The sequence below is a fragment of the Nicotiana sylvestris genome, chromosome 2 (genome assembly GCF_000393655.2).
Source record: "Nicotiana sylvestris chromosome 2, ASM39365v2, whole genome shotgun sequence".
NCBI classification, from domain to species: Eukaryota; Viridiplantae; Streptophyta; class Magnoliopsida; order Solanales; family Solanaceae; genus Nicotiana; species Nicotiana sylvestris.
Genome location: NC_091058.1, coordinates 53,847,599 through 53,862,440, shown reverse-complemented (window position 1 = coordinate 53,862,440; position 14,842 = coordinate 53,847,599). Strand labels below are relative to the sequence as shown.

The 14,842-nt window shown below is 33.2% G+C and overlaps 1 protein-coding gene and 1 pseudogene across 1 annotated transcript; one reads left to right on the top strand and one right to left on the bottom strand.

Annotated features, from left to right (window-relative positions):
• Window positions 1-476: 476 nt before the first annotated feature.
• On the top strand, window positions 477-2,937 carry LOC104245899 (putative late blight resistance protein homolog R1C-3; annotated as a pseudogene).
• Window positions 2,938-3,345: 408 nt separating this feature from the next.
• LOC104245897 (uncharacterized) lies at window positions 3,346-8,681 on the bottom strand. The gene is made up of 4 exons (XM_009801600.2): window positions 8,272-8,681; window positions 7,477-7,623; window positions 6,257-6,334; window positions 3,346-3,764 (listed from the first exon to the last, which is right to left on the bottom strand). The coding sequence occupies exons 1-4, from the start codon at window positions 8,650-8,652 to the stop codon at window positions 3,549-3,551; spliced, it is 822 nt and encodes a 273-aa protein (XP_009799902.1). The 5' UTR covers window positions 8,653-8,681; the 3' UTR covers window positions 3,346-3,548.
• Window positions 8,682-14,842: the final 6,161 nt, after the last annotated feature.

Sequence of the window (14,842 nt, the reverse complement as noted above, 5' to 3'; positions counted from 1 at the left end):
GCTTCCAAATTTCTCACCTAAAATATGGACATACCATGACATGACCCACTTATGATCTTCACGCGATTGATATGATACGCCACAGTTTATATGTGACCTGTTCAACTTTTAAATTTTTTTCTTTTTTTGCAGTGAATCAACCCCAACTCTTCTGCAATTAACTTCCAGCACCCAAATCAACATCCACAAACAAGATGCAAACATCATACTCAATTACTAACACATAATATCTGACAATTTAGCAAAGTCTTGAAGCTTGAAACAAACTCAATCTGTTTCCTTAGAACTTATATAGTTGGACGATCGTGTAGTGCAATAACCATGTGCACAATCCAAACAATATGAGCTGGCGATTCAGTATTGGTGTTCACACTTCTTGGAATATTTTACATTTGCTCTAATTTAAAATCTTGAAATTAAGCTACAGTTGACTTGCTACCTCTCTGTCCCCAACTACCCCCGTGTTTTGATCTTAATTCCCCCTTTAATTACATTTGCGTATTTTCTACCTGAAAATTTCTTTTGTGTTTGTATGATTTCCCTCATTCCTAGCTATTGAGCTTCATCTCCATTAACATTCAACCTGTCCATTAATTAGATTCCAAAATGTTACCTACCACAATTGAGTTGTCGTCACAGTCAATGGCGGGCGTTGAGGAAGAGGAACAAGTGCTGATGGACAAAATTCTTGGCGGAACAGATCAGCTGAGCGTTGTCGCCATTTTTGGCGTACCAGGACTTGGTACGACAACTCTTGCCAAAAAGTTATATACCCATGAAAATGTAGTCAATCGCTTTGATGTTCGTTCATGGCGTTGTCTCTCAAATCCATGTCAAAAAAAGATTATTGCTTGAATTGTTGGGCTATGAATTTGAACGCCATGTTGAAATCGAGAGGAGTGAAGATGAATTAATCCTACAAGTACAAAGGTGTCTAGAGAAAAAGAGATATTTAATAGTTATAGATGATGTATGGAGCACTGCTATATGGGATGACTTAGTCAGTTTTTTCCCAGATAACAACAAAAAGAGTAGAATTATTGTAACTACTAGGCTTGATCATGAATTGCCTTCTTCTGTAAAAATGTTTTGCTATACTCATCATCTTTCGTTTCTCGTGGAAGATAAAAGTTGGTTGTTATTACAGAAGACAGTATTTAAGGAAGAAATTAGCTGCCCTCAAGAACTCGAGGAAATAGGGAAGAAGATAGCAAAAAGTTGTGCAGGACTGCCTCTTGCAGTTATTTTGATAGGTAGTCTTCTTGCAAGATTGGACAAGAAAAGAGGCTATTGGACTAAAGTTGCTAAAAGGTTAAGTGCAAATGCAAAAGTGGCTGGTGAGGCAGAGTGGTACATGGACATAATAGAGTTAAATTACAAGCATTTACCACATTATTTAAAACCATGCTTTCTTTACTTTGGTTTGTTTCTTGAGGATAAGGAAGTGTCAGTTAAGAAGTTGATACGGTTGTGGGTTGCTGAAGGTTTTGGACAAAGTAATGAGGTGAAGATCGCAGAGCATATTGCGATGGGCTATTTGATTGATCTAATTGCAAGCAATATTGTTATGGTTGCTCAAAGATTTCCCCTTGGAGGCATAAAATCTGTTCGTCTTCATGATTTGGTTCTAGATTTTTGTTTGAGTAAAGCTAAAGAAGAGAACTTTTCGTTAAAAATTGATAGGTAAGGAGTACCCTTAACTTTTTTGGACTTGATTTTATATTAGGTTTGTTTTCTCATTGTTAGATCTTATTATTTGTTCAGATCTCATGCTTTTGATCCTGCTGCTTCTACTACTAATTCATCTAGTGATATACAACGGTTCCTAGTTTGCTCTAAACTGCATCACTTCATCAAGTGGCTTCGTCCAACTCAGCGCATCCATAGTTTGAGGTTATATCCCCACACTAATGAAACGAACAAATTCATACCAAGTGGAGCATTTAGTTCAGACTTGTTCAAATCATCACTTACAGTACTGGACTTGGAGAACGTTGTGATCGAGGCTTCAGCTCTCGAGGACATAACATCCTTGATTCATTTAAGGTACTTATCAATTTCTGGAAATTTTAGCGAAATTCCACCAGCCATATCGAACCTTACAAACCTGGAAACTTTAGCCGCGAGACCAAAAAGTGGTACCTTAACTCTTCCAGGGTCTATGTGGGACATGATAAACTTAAAGCATGTCGATATAAGTGAAGGGGAAGTTCATTTCGACGTTGTTGGGGCAGAAAAAGAAGATGTTTTCGAGTTAGAGAAATTAGAGAGCTTTTCAAAAGTAGTTTTAGTAAATGAGGATGATATAAGTGAAATGTGCAACAGAGCACCAAACTTGGTCCAACTTCAACTTATGACTATGGAGCATTGGGGCTCTTTGTTCAGTTCTCTCAACTGTCTAATATATCTTGAAACACTAGCTATTTATCACCGTGGTTATTTTCCAATGAGTGGAATTAGCTTGATCTTCCCTCAAAGCCTAAAAGAGTTAGCTTTATCTTGTTGTGGCTTCTCTTGGGATGAAATTTCAAGAATTGGTTCATTACCAAACCTTGAGGTGCTAAACCTACTTCTTTCTGCCTTCACTGGTAGAAAATGGACAGTTGGTGTTGGAGGTTTCGTTAATCTAAGGTTCTTGAAGATCGAACATAGTTCGATCAAACATTGGAACATGTCAGTGGATTCATTTCCCTGTCTCGAGCAATTGGTGTTGCGTTGGTGCGATAAACTTGAGGAGATACCTTCGAGTTTTGGGTGCATGCCTTCACTGCAGAGGATTGAGGCGCACTGTTGTTGCCCCTCCGCCACAAAATCTGCCGTGAAAATTAGGAACATGCAGAGGGATGATATGAAAAATTCAGACTTCAAACTCATTACCTACTTAAATTATTAGGGTGATGTGATTTTCTTCTCTATTTTCATCTTTTTATGTGTTATCCTTTCACTTGCTATTTTGCTTACAGATTTAATGGTGTCATGTGTGTTTGAATTCTTGGATTACTTTTTGCTTGATATGATTTTAGATGCTAATGATTTGTGCTTTTACTTTCACAAGTCTATATATACAACTTAAAGCGCGTAGTGCTTTTAAGTAATCTTGCAGTATTTGGATAAAGTATAAAAGTGATTCTAAACACTTGTTTTAAGCTAAACTGGCAAAAATATGTCAAAAGTAAAAAACTAGAATTCCTAACGTATGCTTATGCTTAAAAGTCACTTAAAATAAGCACGTCCAAATAGTCTCTTGGTCAAAGATTAACCATGTGCTACTAGGTAGAAGCATGCTACCACTAAATATAATAAAGGGAGGGCAAAAATGGTACGAAATTGGATTGGATAAGAAGCTTTTAACATTTTAATGATGGTTTTAGTTTGATATATTCATCTCAATCTAACAATACGATAAACATGTAATACAGAATTTAGAATACAATATGACCTGCAGTGCTAAGTGTTATTGAACATAAACATTATTATACAATCAAACTGAAAGGTAAAAGAGAACACAAATACTTTATCAGCAAAGTGTAACTGGTTCGGAATATCATTTATTTATTTTTGTTGGCTTTCGCTTTAACCTGCTTGATATCTTCCTCGAGAGACTTAACAATGCACATAAATTTGTCGAAATCTGTTGTGATCTCAAAAAGTTGTACATCTTGTGTATTGCGTGATCTTTTCATATGTCCTCTAATTCTTTTGAACTCCCACCAGAATTTTTTAGCTTCTTCTTCAGTGTACCCAAGTGAGAGGTATATTATAGCCTGCAAAAAGTTATCTTAAGATGTTTAAAATAACCATCAAAACAAAGAAAGAAAACCATGGTCTGAGTAGGAAGCAATCCAAGAGAGATAACAAAACTTACAGAAAAGTTTAAAAAAAAAAAAAGTTTTATGTACCGACTTATATGCTAACTGCGCGTTGAGTATAATTTTCTTTTAAAATTATTCAAATTTTATTAAAACATTGCAAATGAGTTAATAAGTATAAACTAAAAGAAATAGTATTGGCTCTTGAAAATAATATAAATCCATTCTATTTAGCTAGCTCAATAAAGAAGAATTATACCCTACTGTAGTCACCAAATGCATTGTCGTAGCTCAAATAAAAACTGAAATTTTGCCTACCACAAAATGCCTAATTTTGCTACAAGGGCTATGGATTTGCTAAAGAAACCTATAGAGAGAGGCACATTGCTCAAAATAATATTTCAGTCCTTTTATGAATTTTACTCTTCTCTGAGGAAACAATTTGATGTGTTTAAACTTTGCTTTTTAAATAGTAGCTTCAATATAGTTTTTTTGCATAATTCTAAATATTGTGTTTCGCCTTCAAAAAAGCTTTTACTAGATATATGATGGACGAAACAATTAACGAAATAAGCACGATAATTATAATGTTATACTATTTAAAATTGAAATAAAATACTAAATAAAATAATAAACCAAAATAGAATTGAATATGTCATGTGAAGACACGATTAATGAAGGAAATATCATATACAATCAGACCTTTCTATAACAACATCCCTATATAACAACATCTCATTATAAAAGTCAAACTTTTTCGGAACTAATTTTTAAGTTATGTTATAATATATGTTCTCTATAACAGTACTTTACTATAACATCTAAAAATATTTGGAACAAACGAGGTTGTTATAGAGAGGTTTGATTGTCACGTATGCAACAACAAAAAAAAGTGGTTGGTAAAATAAAAAATAGAAAGATGAAGCTTAATTGTACTATTGTTGTGCTTGTGCTTAATTAAGAAAGAGGAAGCACAACTAAAGTTCATGAAAGCAGTTGATTTATCTAAAATAGTAATAACAAAAGTAAGAAGCATTTTTGCTTATATTGGTCACCTTTCTTGTACCATTTTTACTTGAATTATGAAATATGAGTAACTTAAGCTGGCGTAATTATTATTATAAAATATAGGTAAAAATAATTTTGAATTGATATGAATTAAAATGTCTAATTAATTTTTTGTCATAGATTGCAATAATCCAAACAATCTATACAACAAAATTTGTAAATAAGTCAATTTTGTAATGATAATTACGAGACATTACAGTTCAAAAATACAGGAACATCTATTATTACATAACTTCAAAAACATAGTAAATGTTAGAAAATTTACCTCTAATCACAAGTAATTTTACCTTCACAGTGACACTATAAAAAAATCTTTTATAGAATTGTTGAGCTCCTCGTCATTCTAAATGGCTTTGGTTTTAAAAGTCTAAAACATCAACATAAGTAAAATTGACAAGTAAAAGAATCCTAAACCTAAAGTGATTTTAACTGTTCAATCCTAGACCTAATTTTCCTCCGTAGGCTACGATAGTTTTGGTAAAGCTAAAGAATCCTAAACGTAAGCAATGAGAAACACAGAGTTCATAGACCTTAAAAAGACAGTTTCATGGTTTTCCCGTAAAAAAATTGGTCAACCTATATTTAAACATAGAAAATAACCTAAATCTAAATAAAGAATGGACACATCAATAAAACCTAATTGCCAGCTGAATCATAAACCTGTTGCACCAAAAAAGAATCATAAACCTATAATGAATCTAATTGGTCTAATTCTAAATATAAATAAAGGAATATTTGTATCCAAAGAAAGGACAATATAAAATTGAATCCAAAACCAACACCAAAGAGACAATGGATGAATCCAAAACTGATACAAAAGAGACAATAAACAGCGTAGACTTCCGGTAAGGTAAGAATTCCAAACAGTGTAAATTCTAAGCAAGTACACGACAATTTGTTTTTTTTTTCCCCAAAAAATTAGTTATTACAATTACGATTATATCAAACATTTAATAACTTACGAAGGATAAAAAGGGCAAACGATATTTTGATAGGCCTTCGTGCTTTTAATATAGTATAAATATAAATGATGATAAAGTAATTATAGGTAGACTTCAATTATAAACGTTACTCCCTCCGATCCACAATAAGTGACCATTTTACTTTGGCATACCCATTAAGGAAATACGAACTCCTAAAGAAAAAGACGTATTTACTAAATTAACCTTAATTAATTGTTATCTTGACATATTAAAATATGTAAATAAGAGCAAATTTTGGAAAAATAAAATTAATTTCTTCTTTATTATATAAATGAATACTTATTTTGAACAAAATAAAAATATAAAATGATTATTTATTGTGGACCACAAACGTTAATTAGTCATGGGATTGAAAACAATGACTTGTGATGTTCAATAAAGTAAACATTAACGTACCTTATAAAGTGGACGCCTTGCATCGGTAATAAATTCATCATTTAAGCACTCATAACTTAGCGCCTTAATGAATTCTCCCTACAAAAATAATAGGACAAACAAGTTACTATAACATAGACTTAAATTTTGTAAAAGGAAAAAATGCAAGTGGCAGTTTTGTTTCTGTAAGGGGATGTACATGGACCGGGTTAGTTCGATTTTTATCAAAATCAAACAAAACCAACTATATCGGTTTGAATTGGTTTGATTTTGTGAAATTTTTCGGGTTTTTTTGTTATATGAATATTATTTCAATATTACTTTCTTAAATTTTTTATAAGTAAATATATATTTAGTAAAAATTTTAAAAATTGATAAATATATGATCTATTGAAATATTCGTATGGAAAATTTCTCTTAGTAACACATGATACAATTTTTATGATGATGTACACTTTTAAGGTTAGCCGAATTTAATAATTAAACATAAAAATAAATATGAACCTATATAGTAATATGTTCTATATAATTTTAAATTATCAAAATACCATTTCAAATTCAAAAAAATATAAGAATTTAATAGATGTCGACGTATGATTATGGAAGAACAAAGAGATTGACGCATTTTACTAACACTTGAAAATGATCATACAACCCATTATTTAAAGTTAACAAATATGGAGCACTTCATATTTATCTAAATATTACATCCCATAAAAGAATCACAAATATTTGTGGACATTTTTAAAGAAATTCAATAAAAAGTCTTAAAAGTATATATAAAAATTATATATTTATGTATCGGTTTAACTCGGTTTTTTTACTCAATACCAAATTAAATTAAACCTAATCTAATCTTTTAATTGGTTTGATTTGACTATTTTCCTTTTCGATTTCTACCCGCTAGTTTATGTTGTGTCTTGTATCTTTTCCTTCGATCAATTTGCATTAGCTTTATGTAAAGAAGTTGTAACACACGGACCAGAGCTCCTTTGTTTTTAAAATATTTTTTGGACGGGAAAGGCCGGGGCCGCCATAGGATAGGATAGAGGAAAGAAAAAAAAAATGAAGAGTTTAATGATTTAATATAAATCTTATAACATTAAGATCTAATGTAATCAATTTTACATTAAGTTGTTGCTAAATATTACTCTATCTGTTTCATTTTATGTGAGTCTATTTTTTTATTAGTGTTCAAAAAAGTTATATTAAAAAAAAATAATATTAGTAGAAGAAAAAACCTGGTAAATGAGTGATTCCACAAGTAGCATCTCAAATTCATAAGCTTCATGTGGCTTTCCCTTTAACCGGGCTTCCTTTATTGCAGACTCCAATATTTTCACTGCCTTGCTTTCTTTTCCACTCATTTCCAGCTTTGCAATACACCTCTAGTTAACAGTAAAAACAATTGCAGACTCGTTTCAATTTCAATTCTTTTTTGTAATCCAAAAAATGACAAAATTATATATATCGTAATCCCTTTTAAGTAATTTAAGAAGTGAGTGTACTAGCATGCTATGATCATTTAAGGTCACCAATAAATGTTGAAGAGTCACCACATCTTTACGACTTTCGACCAAGCAATTATTGAAGAAATTCTTGTTTAGTGAACATCGTTTTCGTCAACCTCTTGCTTTGACTTGGTCAATTTCATCTGGATTTGCTCCGATTTTAAGAGATACTGCATTATCTGCATCACCAGTTCAGGTATTCCTTACTTATAGAGCTAGCTTTAGGGGTTAATTAAGCCCAATATTCATTTCTTTCACATGGTATTTGAGCATGACTCATGCAATTCTCGGTTTCCGATATTGGACCCCATATAAAAATTGCTCTTGCTGTTTAATTTCGAATAGTACAACAACAACAACATATAGTATAGTTACACAAGTGGGGTCTGGAGAGGGTAGAGCGTATCAGACTATACTCCTGCTTTTAGGAAGACAAAAGGCTATTTCCGGTAGACCCTCAGCTCAGGAATGACAAAGCAGAGGAGCTGTTTAATTTCGAATAGTAGATAAACAAATTAGACTTACTTGTAGTTTCTTGAAATCAGGTAGGCCCTCCTTGAGTAGAGAATCCAGCTCCGTCTCTGTAACATCCAACAACTGAACGTTTGCCTTGGCTTGATGGTAGTCAACTAGTCTTTCAAGAGCCAATTCACCTCCATGTAAAACTCCAATGGACATTGACCTCGTTAATACTCGTTGAATTTTCCCTCTTTTCTTCTTTTTTTTGTTCTTCCATAGATGACCTGTAGAAACCACTATTAGATAAAAAACAAAACATAACGTTAAAACTGTTAGCAGTCCATCGTGTTGAATTCCGACTTGGATTGCCTTTGCTTTCACTACTTCAATGAAATGTGCTATTTGGAATTCCAAACTCATTTGCAAATAGTTTAATATATTTTCCATAGTTTATATTGAGCGAAGAAATCTAGTACTTCTTTTAATTTGTGAGATCGGTTTTATATATAGAGTTCATATTAATTAGGATTATTCTTTTTCTTTAGCATCTTTGGTGTCTTGAGAAAATGTTTGTTCTTCACTTGATTGCCAAGGAATTTTTGGATGCCTTAGTGTTGTGATTACCATTTAGGAATGTTTGTTCGTCTTGTGTCTCAAGAGATCAATCTTTTAGATGGGCCCGTCTCTTTCCTTATGAATAATGCCATGAAGTGTAAAAATTAAATGGAAGGTAAGAGATCTTTCCGCCTCTTTACCTCTCCAGGTATGGGTAAAATCTGCGTACACATTATTCTCTCTATATATGTTGTTGTAAGGGATCTTCCTGCTAAGGTTAATTGGACCAGCCACACTAACAAGAAATAAATCACATCTATATATTATTAAAAGTCAAAGAAAAAGGCACCACATTAATTCAAGTGGCAAAATAGAAAAAAGTCACATGACATAATTAGTTATTTAGTTAATAATTAATTATTAGAAATTAACAAAGAAATTAACTACCTAAATTAACTACTCAAATATGGGTGAGGGTTGCTTTAGGTTAGTTAATTTTTTTTTTTAGTAGACAAAAATATTAAGCAAGTAATATGCTAATAATTTCTATTAACAATGTAATTATACTAAACAATTGGATAATATATAAAGAAAAATACAGAACAAAAAAGTTATTCGGTGACTATATCAGTCCCTTTAATTTAATAGTGATTTTATTCATTAAATTCAGACAATATCTATTCTAAAAAATAGAAGAAACAAATAAATGTGATGATGCCAAACGTAACAACAAAAAATTAACAAGTCCTCAGTACCCAAAGGTTCATTGGAAAACTATACTGGTGGGATCAAATGCAATACCTAGGCATACTTTCATTCTTTGGCCGACACTTCACCAAAGACTTACTACCGTTGATTGGTTGGCAACTTGGGGTATACTTGTAGCAAGTGAATGTGTGCTTTGTGGTCCGGGCCCGGGCCAAACGGGCCTGGGCTTGAGGCGGGCCGGGCTGAGGCGGTCCCGGGCCAAACGGTCCCAATGTGTGGAACCGGCCCACGGCGGTCCTAAGCCCACATGGTCCCGGGCTAACTGGGCCGGGCCCGCGGGCCTAACGGGCTTTTTTCGTTTTGGGCTATTTTTTTATTTTTATTTTATCTAAGGCACTTTCTTGTAAACTATATATGTATATACTAGTATAAATTGCTTATATATAGCTATATAAATATATATAGTATATATAGTATGTATATATAAGGGTGTATTATGTGTATATATAATTATATATTGCCTTATGTAATATATATTGCCTTATATATATATGTATGTGTGTATATATATATATAGTTTATATGTATTAGAGATATATATATTGCCTTATATATATGTGTGTGTGTATATATATATATATACATACACACACACACACATATATATAGGCTATTTTTTAAAATTTTTTTTATCTAAGGGTCTCTGTGCTGGTATTGTTCTGCTCCCTCCCTCTTCCATTTATACGATATTGTTAGCCTAAATGACAGGCTAAATAGGTAAGTGTTAGACTTGGTTCTCAATGGTTATCTGCTATTCATGTTTATGGTAGTTAAGAGTCTATTGTATCAAACCCAATGGGGTTTTGGGTTAAGGACTATATAGACTAGGCAATTACTAGTCTCAACAGTAAACCTTGGTTAGTCCCAAGCTAACCGGTGGTGCTCGTTAACCCGTTTAGGCAGGTGGTCGTTGAAGGGTTGTGAAGAGCATCATGGTTTAAGGTTTCCCTAGAGATTAGTGGCTAGGCCAGGACTGGTGTCCTTGTAATTCAATTCCTGAGCCCTATTTGGAAGCGATACCAAGGGGAGAACCGGATCGCTTCCAAATAGGGCTCAGGAATTGAATTACAAGGACACCAGTCCTAGCCTAGCCACTAATCTCTAGGGAAACCTTAAACCACGATGCTCTTCACAACCCTTCAACGACCACCTGCCTAAACGGGTTAACGAGCACCACCGGTTAGCTTGAGACTAACCAAGATTTACTGTTGAGACTAGTAACTGCCTAGTCTATATAGTCCTTAACCCAAAACCCCATTGGGTTTGATACAGTAGACTCTTAACTACCATAAACATGAATAGCAGATAACCATTGAGAACCAAGTCTAACACTTACCTGTTTAGCCTGTCATTTAGGCTAACAATATCGTATAAATGGAAGAGGGAGGGAGCAGAACAATACCAGCATAGAGACCCTAAGTTGTGGCCAAGTGACCTTTAAATTTTTTATTTCAGAACGAAAATATTACAAAGGGGGATTTTTACAGAGAGAAACTAGAGAGAAGGTAGAGCTAATGTTGGCTAAAGCCTGCCTCTAACTAAAGAGAGTGATCCTTATATAATGGATCTGTCTACAAACAAACAAAATAAAAAGGTAAAAATGGCTGACAAAATAATTAAAACGTGGCCAAAAGAAAAACTACATTATTACAATCGGACAAACCACTTTTATCAGTGGAATATAATGGGTCTGATATTTATGAATGGAATATAGATGGTCATGCTGAAAGACAAATCTATACGACAGTACATAGAATGCTTATGTACAGTACTATCTGTAAAGTTAATAAGAATACAGATAGGGCAATTGCAGAAATGATTATTGCCGAATTTACTGGTCAACTGAAAGGCTGGTGGGATAATTATCTCACCCAAGACCAGTGATTTCAAATAATGCATGCCACAAAGACTGAAGATGATAAGATTGTTCAAAACTCAGTCTATTCTTTAGTCATGAATATCATTGAGCACTTTTCTGGAAGATGGTCTGATAATAGTGAGACCATTAGAACAAGGCTCCAGAATTTGAGGTGTAAAACCCTCACATCTTTTAGATGGTATAAAGATGTTTTCTTGTCCAGAGTGATGGAATTACCATAGAGTAATAGTACTCATTGGAAGTCTAAATTCATAGATGGACTCCCTCCTTTATTTGCTGAAAGGATTCGAAAGGTCCTTAGAGGCACAAGAATGAGTATTGATTATAATAATTACTCATACGGTAAACTTTTTAGTGTATGCACTCAGGAAGGTTTAGCTTTATGTAATGAGATCAAGCTAAACCAACAAATCAAGAAACATCGTCTCACTGAGAGACAACAATCAGGTAAATTCTGTGAACAATTTGCCGTCGATATACCATCCAGAAGAAAGAAATCCCATAAAAAGTATTTCAAAAGGAAAAGGGGTTAGCCGGATAAACGGCGCGAAAAGACCCAAAAAAGAAAGGCTTTTCATAAAGCCAGAAAGGGTTTTGTTAAATCAAAGAACCCTCAGGCCTGTTATAAATGCGGTAGAGTAGGCCACTATGCAAAAGATTGCAAGATCAACGATAAGATCAAAGAACTGGATTTAGATGATCATATCAAAGGTTCTTTATGTAAGATTCTTCTGAATTCTTCTCCAGAAATATCTGATACTGATGAAGGAACTTCATCAACAAGTGAAGACCTAAGGGTCCTTCATGAAGAAAGTTATACTTCATCTTCTGAAGAAGAGCAAGAGTCCTGGAATAAGGGACAATGCTCAAATCATTGTTGTAATATCGACGATGAACTTTTTAATATATACTCTCAATTTAGGGATTTAAAGATTAATGTTTTGTCTAATGATAATTTGATTGATTTGCTAAGGGTTATTAAAGACCCTGAATTAAGGTCCCAACTAATAGATAAAATTCCTACAAATCCAGAGGTAGGAACAGAGTTGGAAGAAATTCCATCTCAGAAAGGACCTTACACCATGTCTGAAATCAGAAAGATGGTGAAAAATAAGTCCCAGCCTGAAAGGCTTGCTACTGTCCAAGATTTAGGTACTGAGATAAGTTATCTCAAGAAAGAAATCTCGGAATTAAAAGCTTCAAATATAGCTTTAGATGAAAGAATTTTCAAATTAGAAAATTCTGAGGGGATTAATACAGATCTCGGTGTTAAGATTACTGAGATAAATAATATTCCTAGTCCTTCAGAAGAAAAGACTGCTAGTACTTTATTAGTAGTAATGGATTTTCCTGAAGATGAATTTTTAGAAAAATTACAATATTTTATCACTCAAATTTTTTTAATAAAAATAACTCTTTTAATTGATTACAATTTCAAAAAAGAGTTTGTCGCTCTATTTGATAGTGGAGCAGATCTGAATTGTGTAAAAGAAGGAGTTATACCCTCCAGATATTTTCATAAAACCACTCACCGTTTAAAGAATGCTAGCGGTGGAACAATGAGTATTTCGTATAAATTACCTAAAGCTTATATTTGTCAGCAGGATACATGCATTCCTGAAAGTTTTGTTTTAATAAAAGACATCCACCAGGAAGTGATACTTGGAGTCCCATTTTTTATAAAATTGATGCCTTTTTTACATTGGGACACAAAGAGTTTTACTGGTACTTATAATGGTAAGAGTATCACTTTTGAGTTTATAACCGAGCCAGTCCAAAGATTTTTGAACGAAGTAATTTCTAATAATATTTCTTCAAAAATAAATCAGATTGAATTTTTGAAAAATGAGATTTGTTCCATTACTATAGAACAGGATTTAAAAAATCCCAAACTAGTAGAAAAGATTAATTTTCTCAAAAATCAATTTGCTACTTCTATATGTGGTGATCATCTGAATCAGTTTTGGAGTAGAAAGAAACATATTATAAGTCTTCCTTATGAAGAAAACCTTTCTGAGGATAATATCCCTACCAAGGCACGACCTTGTCAAATGAACTCCGACTATTTGGAGTTATGCAAGAAGGAAATTGATTCCTTAAAGCAGAAGGGTTTAATTAGACCCTCAAAGTCCAAATGGTCTTGTACTGCTTTTTATGTTAATAAGCATGCAGAACAGGAACGAGGAGTTCCTAGATTAGTCATAAATTATAAACCCCTTAATAAGGTGTTAAAATGGATCAGATACCCTATCCCCAATAAAAAGGATTTAATGGATAGACTTCATGATGCCATTATATTTTCAAAATTTGATTTAAAGTCAGGTTATTGGCAAATCCAGGTATCTGAATCAGATAGATACAAACCTGCTTTTAATGTACCAATGGGTCAGTATGAATGGAATGTTATGCCCTTTGGTTTGAAAAATGCACCTTTAGAATTTCAAAAAATTATGAATGATATTTTCCTTCGTTATACGGATTTCATAATTGTTTATATTGATGATATTCTAGTATTTTCAAAAAATATAGAATCTCATTTAAAAAATCTTGATTTATTTAAAAAGATTATTATACAAAATGGTTTAGTTATATCAAAATCGGAAATGATGATTTTCCAAACTTCTGTTAGATTTTTGGGACATAACATTGAGAAGGGTAGGATTATCCCTATTAATAGAAGTATCGAATTTGCATCCAAATTCCCCGATATTATTACTAATAAAACTCAGCTCCAAAGATTTTTAGGAAGCTTAAATTATATTTCCCCTTTTATAAAGGACCTTGCTCAAGACACTGCTCTTCTTTATGAAAGATTAAAGAAGAATCCTAAAGCTTGGACTGACACTCATACTGAAGTAGTCAAGAGAATTAAATAGAAGGTTAATAACCTCCCCTTTTTGACTCTCACCAATCCTACTTGGGCAAAAGTTGTGGAAACTGATGCCTCTGATGTTGGTTATGGCGGAATACTGAAACAATGTTCCCCTATAGATAAACAGGAATACCTTGTTCAATTTTATTCTGCTAAGTGGAATAACTCCCAGAAAAATTATGCGACTGTAGCTAAGGAAATCCTTGCTATTGTTAAATGTGTGATGAAATTTCAGACTGACTTATATAATCAAAAATTTATTATTAAAACTGATTGTTAGGTGTGACGACCCAAAGGGTCATCACTGTAATTATTCCTTGTTCCGTGCTTCCGAGGCCTTGAAAACCTCGCTTTTAGTTGCCTCGATATTGCGTGCGCAGTCCGGGCGCGAAGCCGGAAAGCTTTTATGTTGAAATATGCGAATTTTGTGAGAAATTTGATATTAATATGCATAATATTGACTTCGGTCAATATTTTGGATAAACGGACCCGGACCTGTGATTCGACGGTCCCGGAGGGTCCGTAGAAAAGTATGGGACTTGGGCGTGTACTCGGAATCAAAT

Excerpts from the sequence above, each read along its gene's own strand:
- LOC104245897 (XM_009801600.2), bottom strand. The coding sequence starts at position 8,652 with ATGGAAAATATATTAAACTATTTGCAAATGAGTTTGGAATTCCAAATA. Across the intron at positions 7,624-8,271 it reads CTGATTTCAAGAAACTACAA|AGGTGTATTGCAAAGCTGGA; the intron begins GTAAGTCTAATT and ends ACTGTTAACTAG. Across the intron at positions 6,335-7,476 it reads TGGAATCACTCATTTACCAG|GGAGAATTCATTAAGGCGCT; the intron begins GTTTTTTCTTCT and ends TTATTTTTGTAG.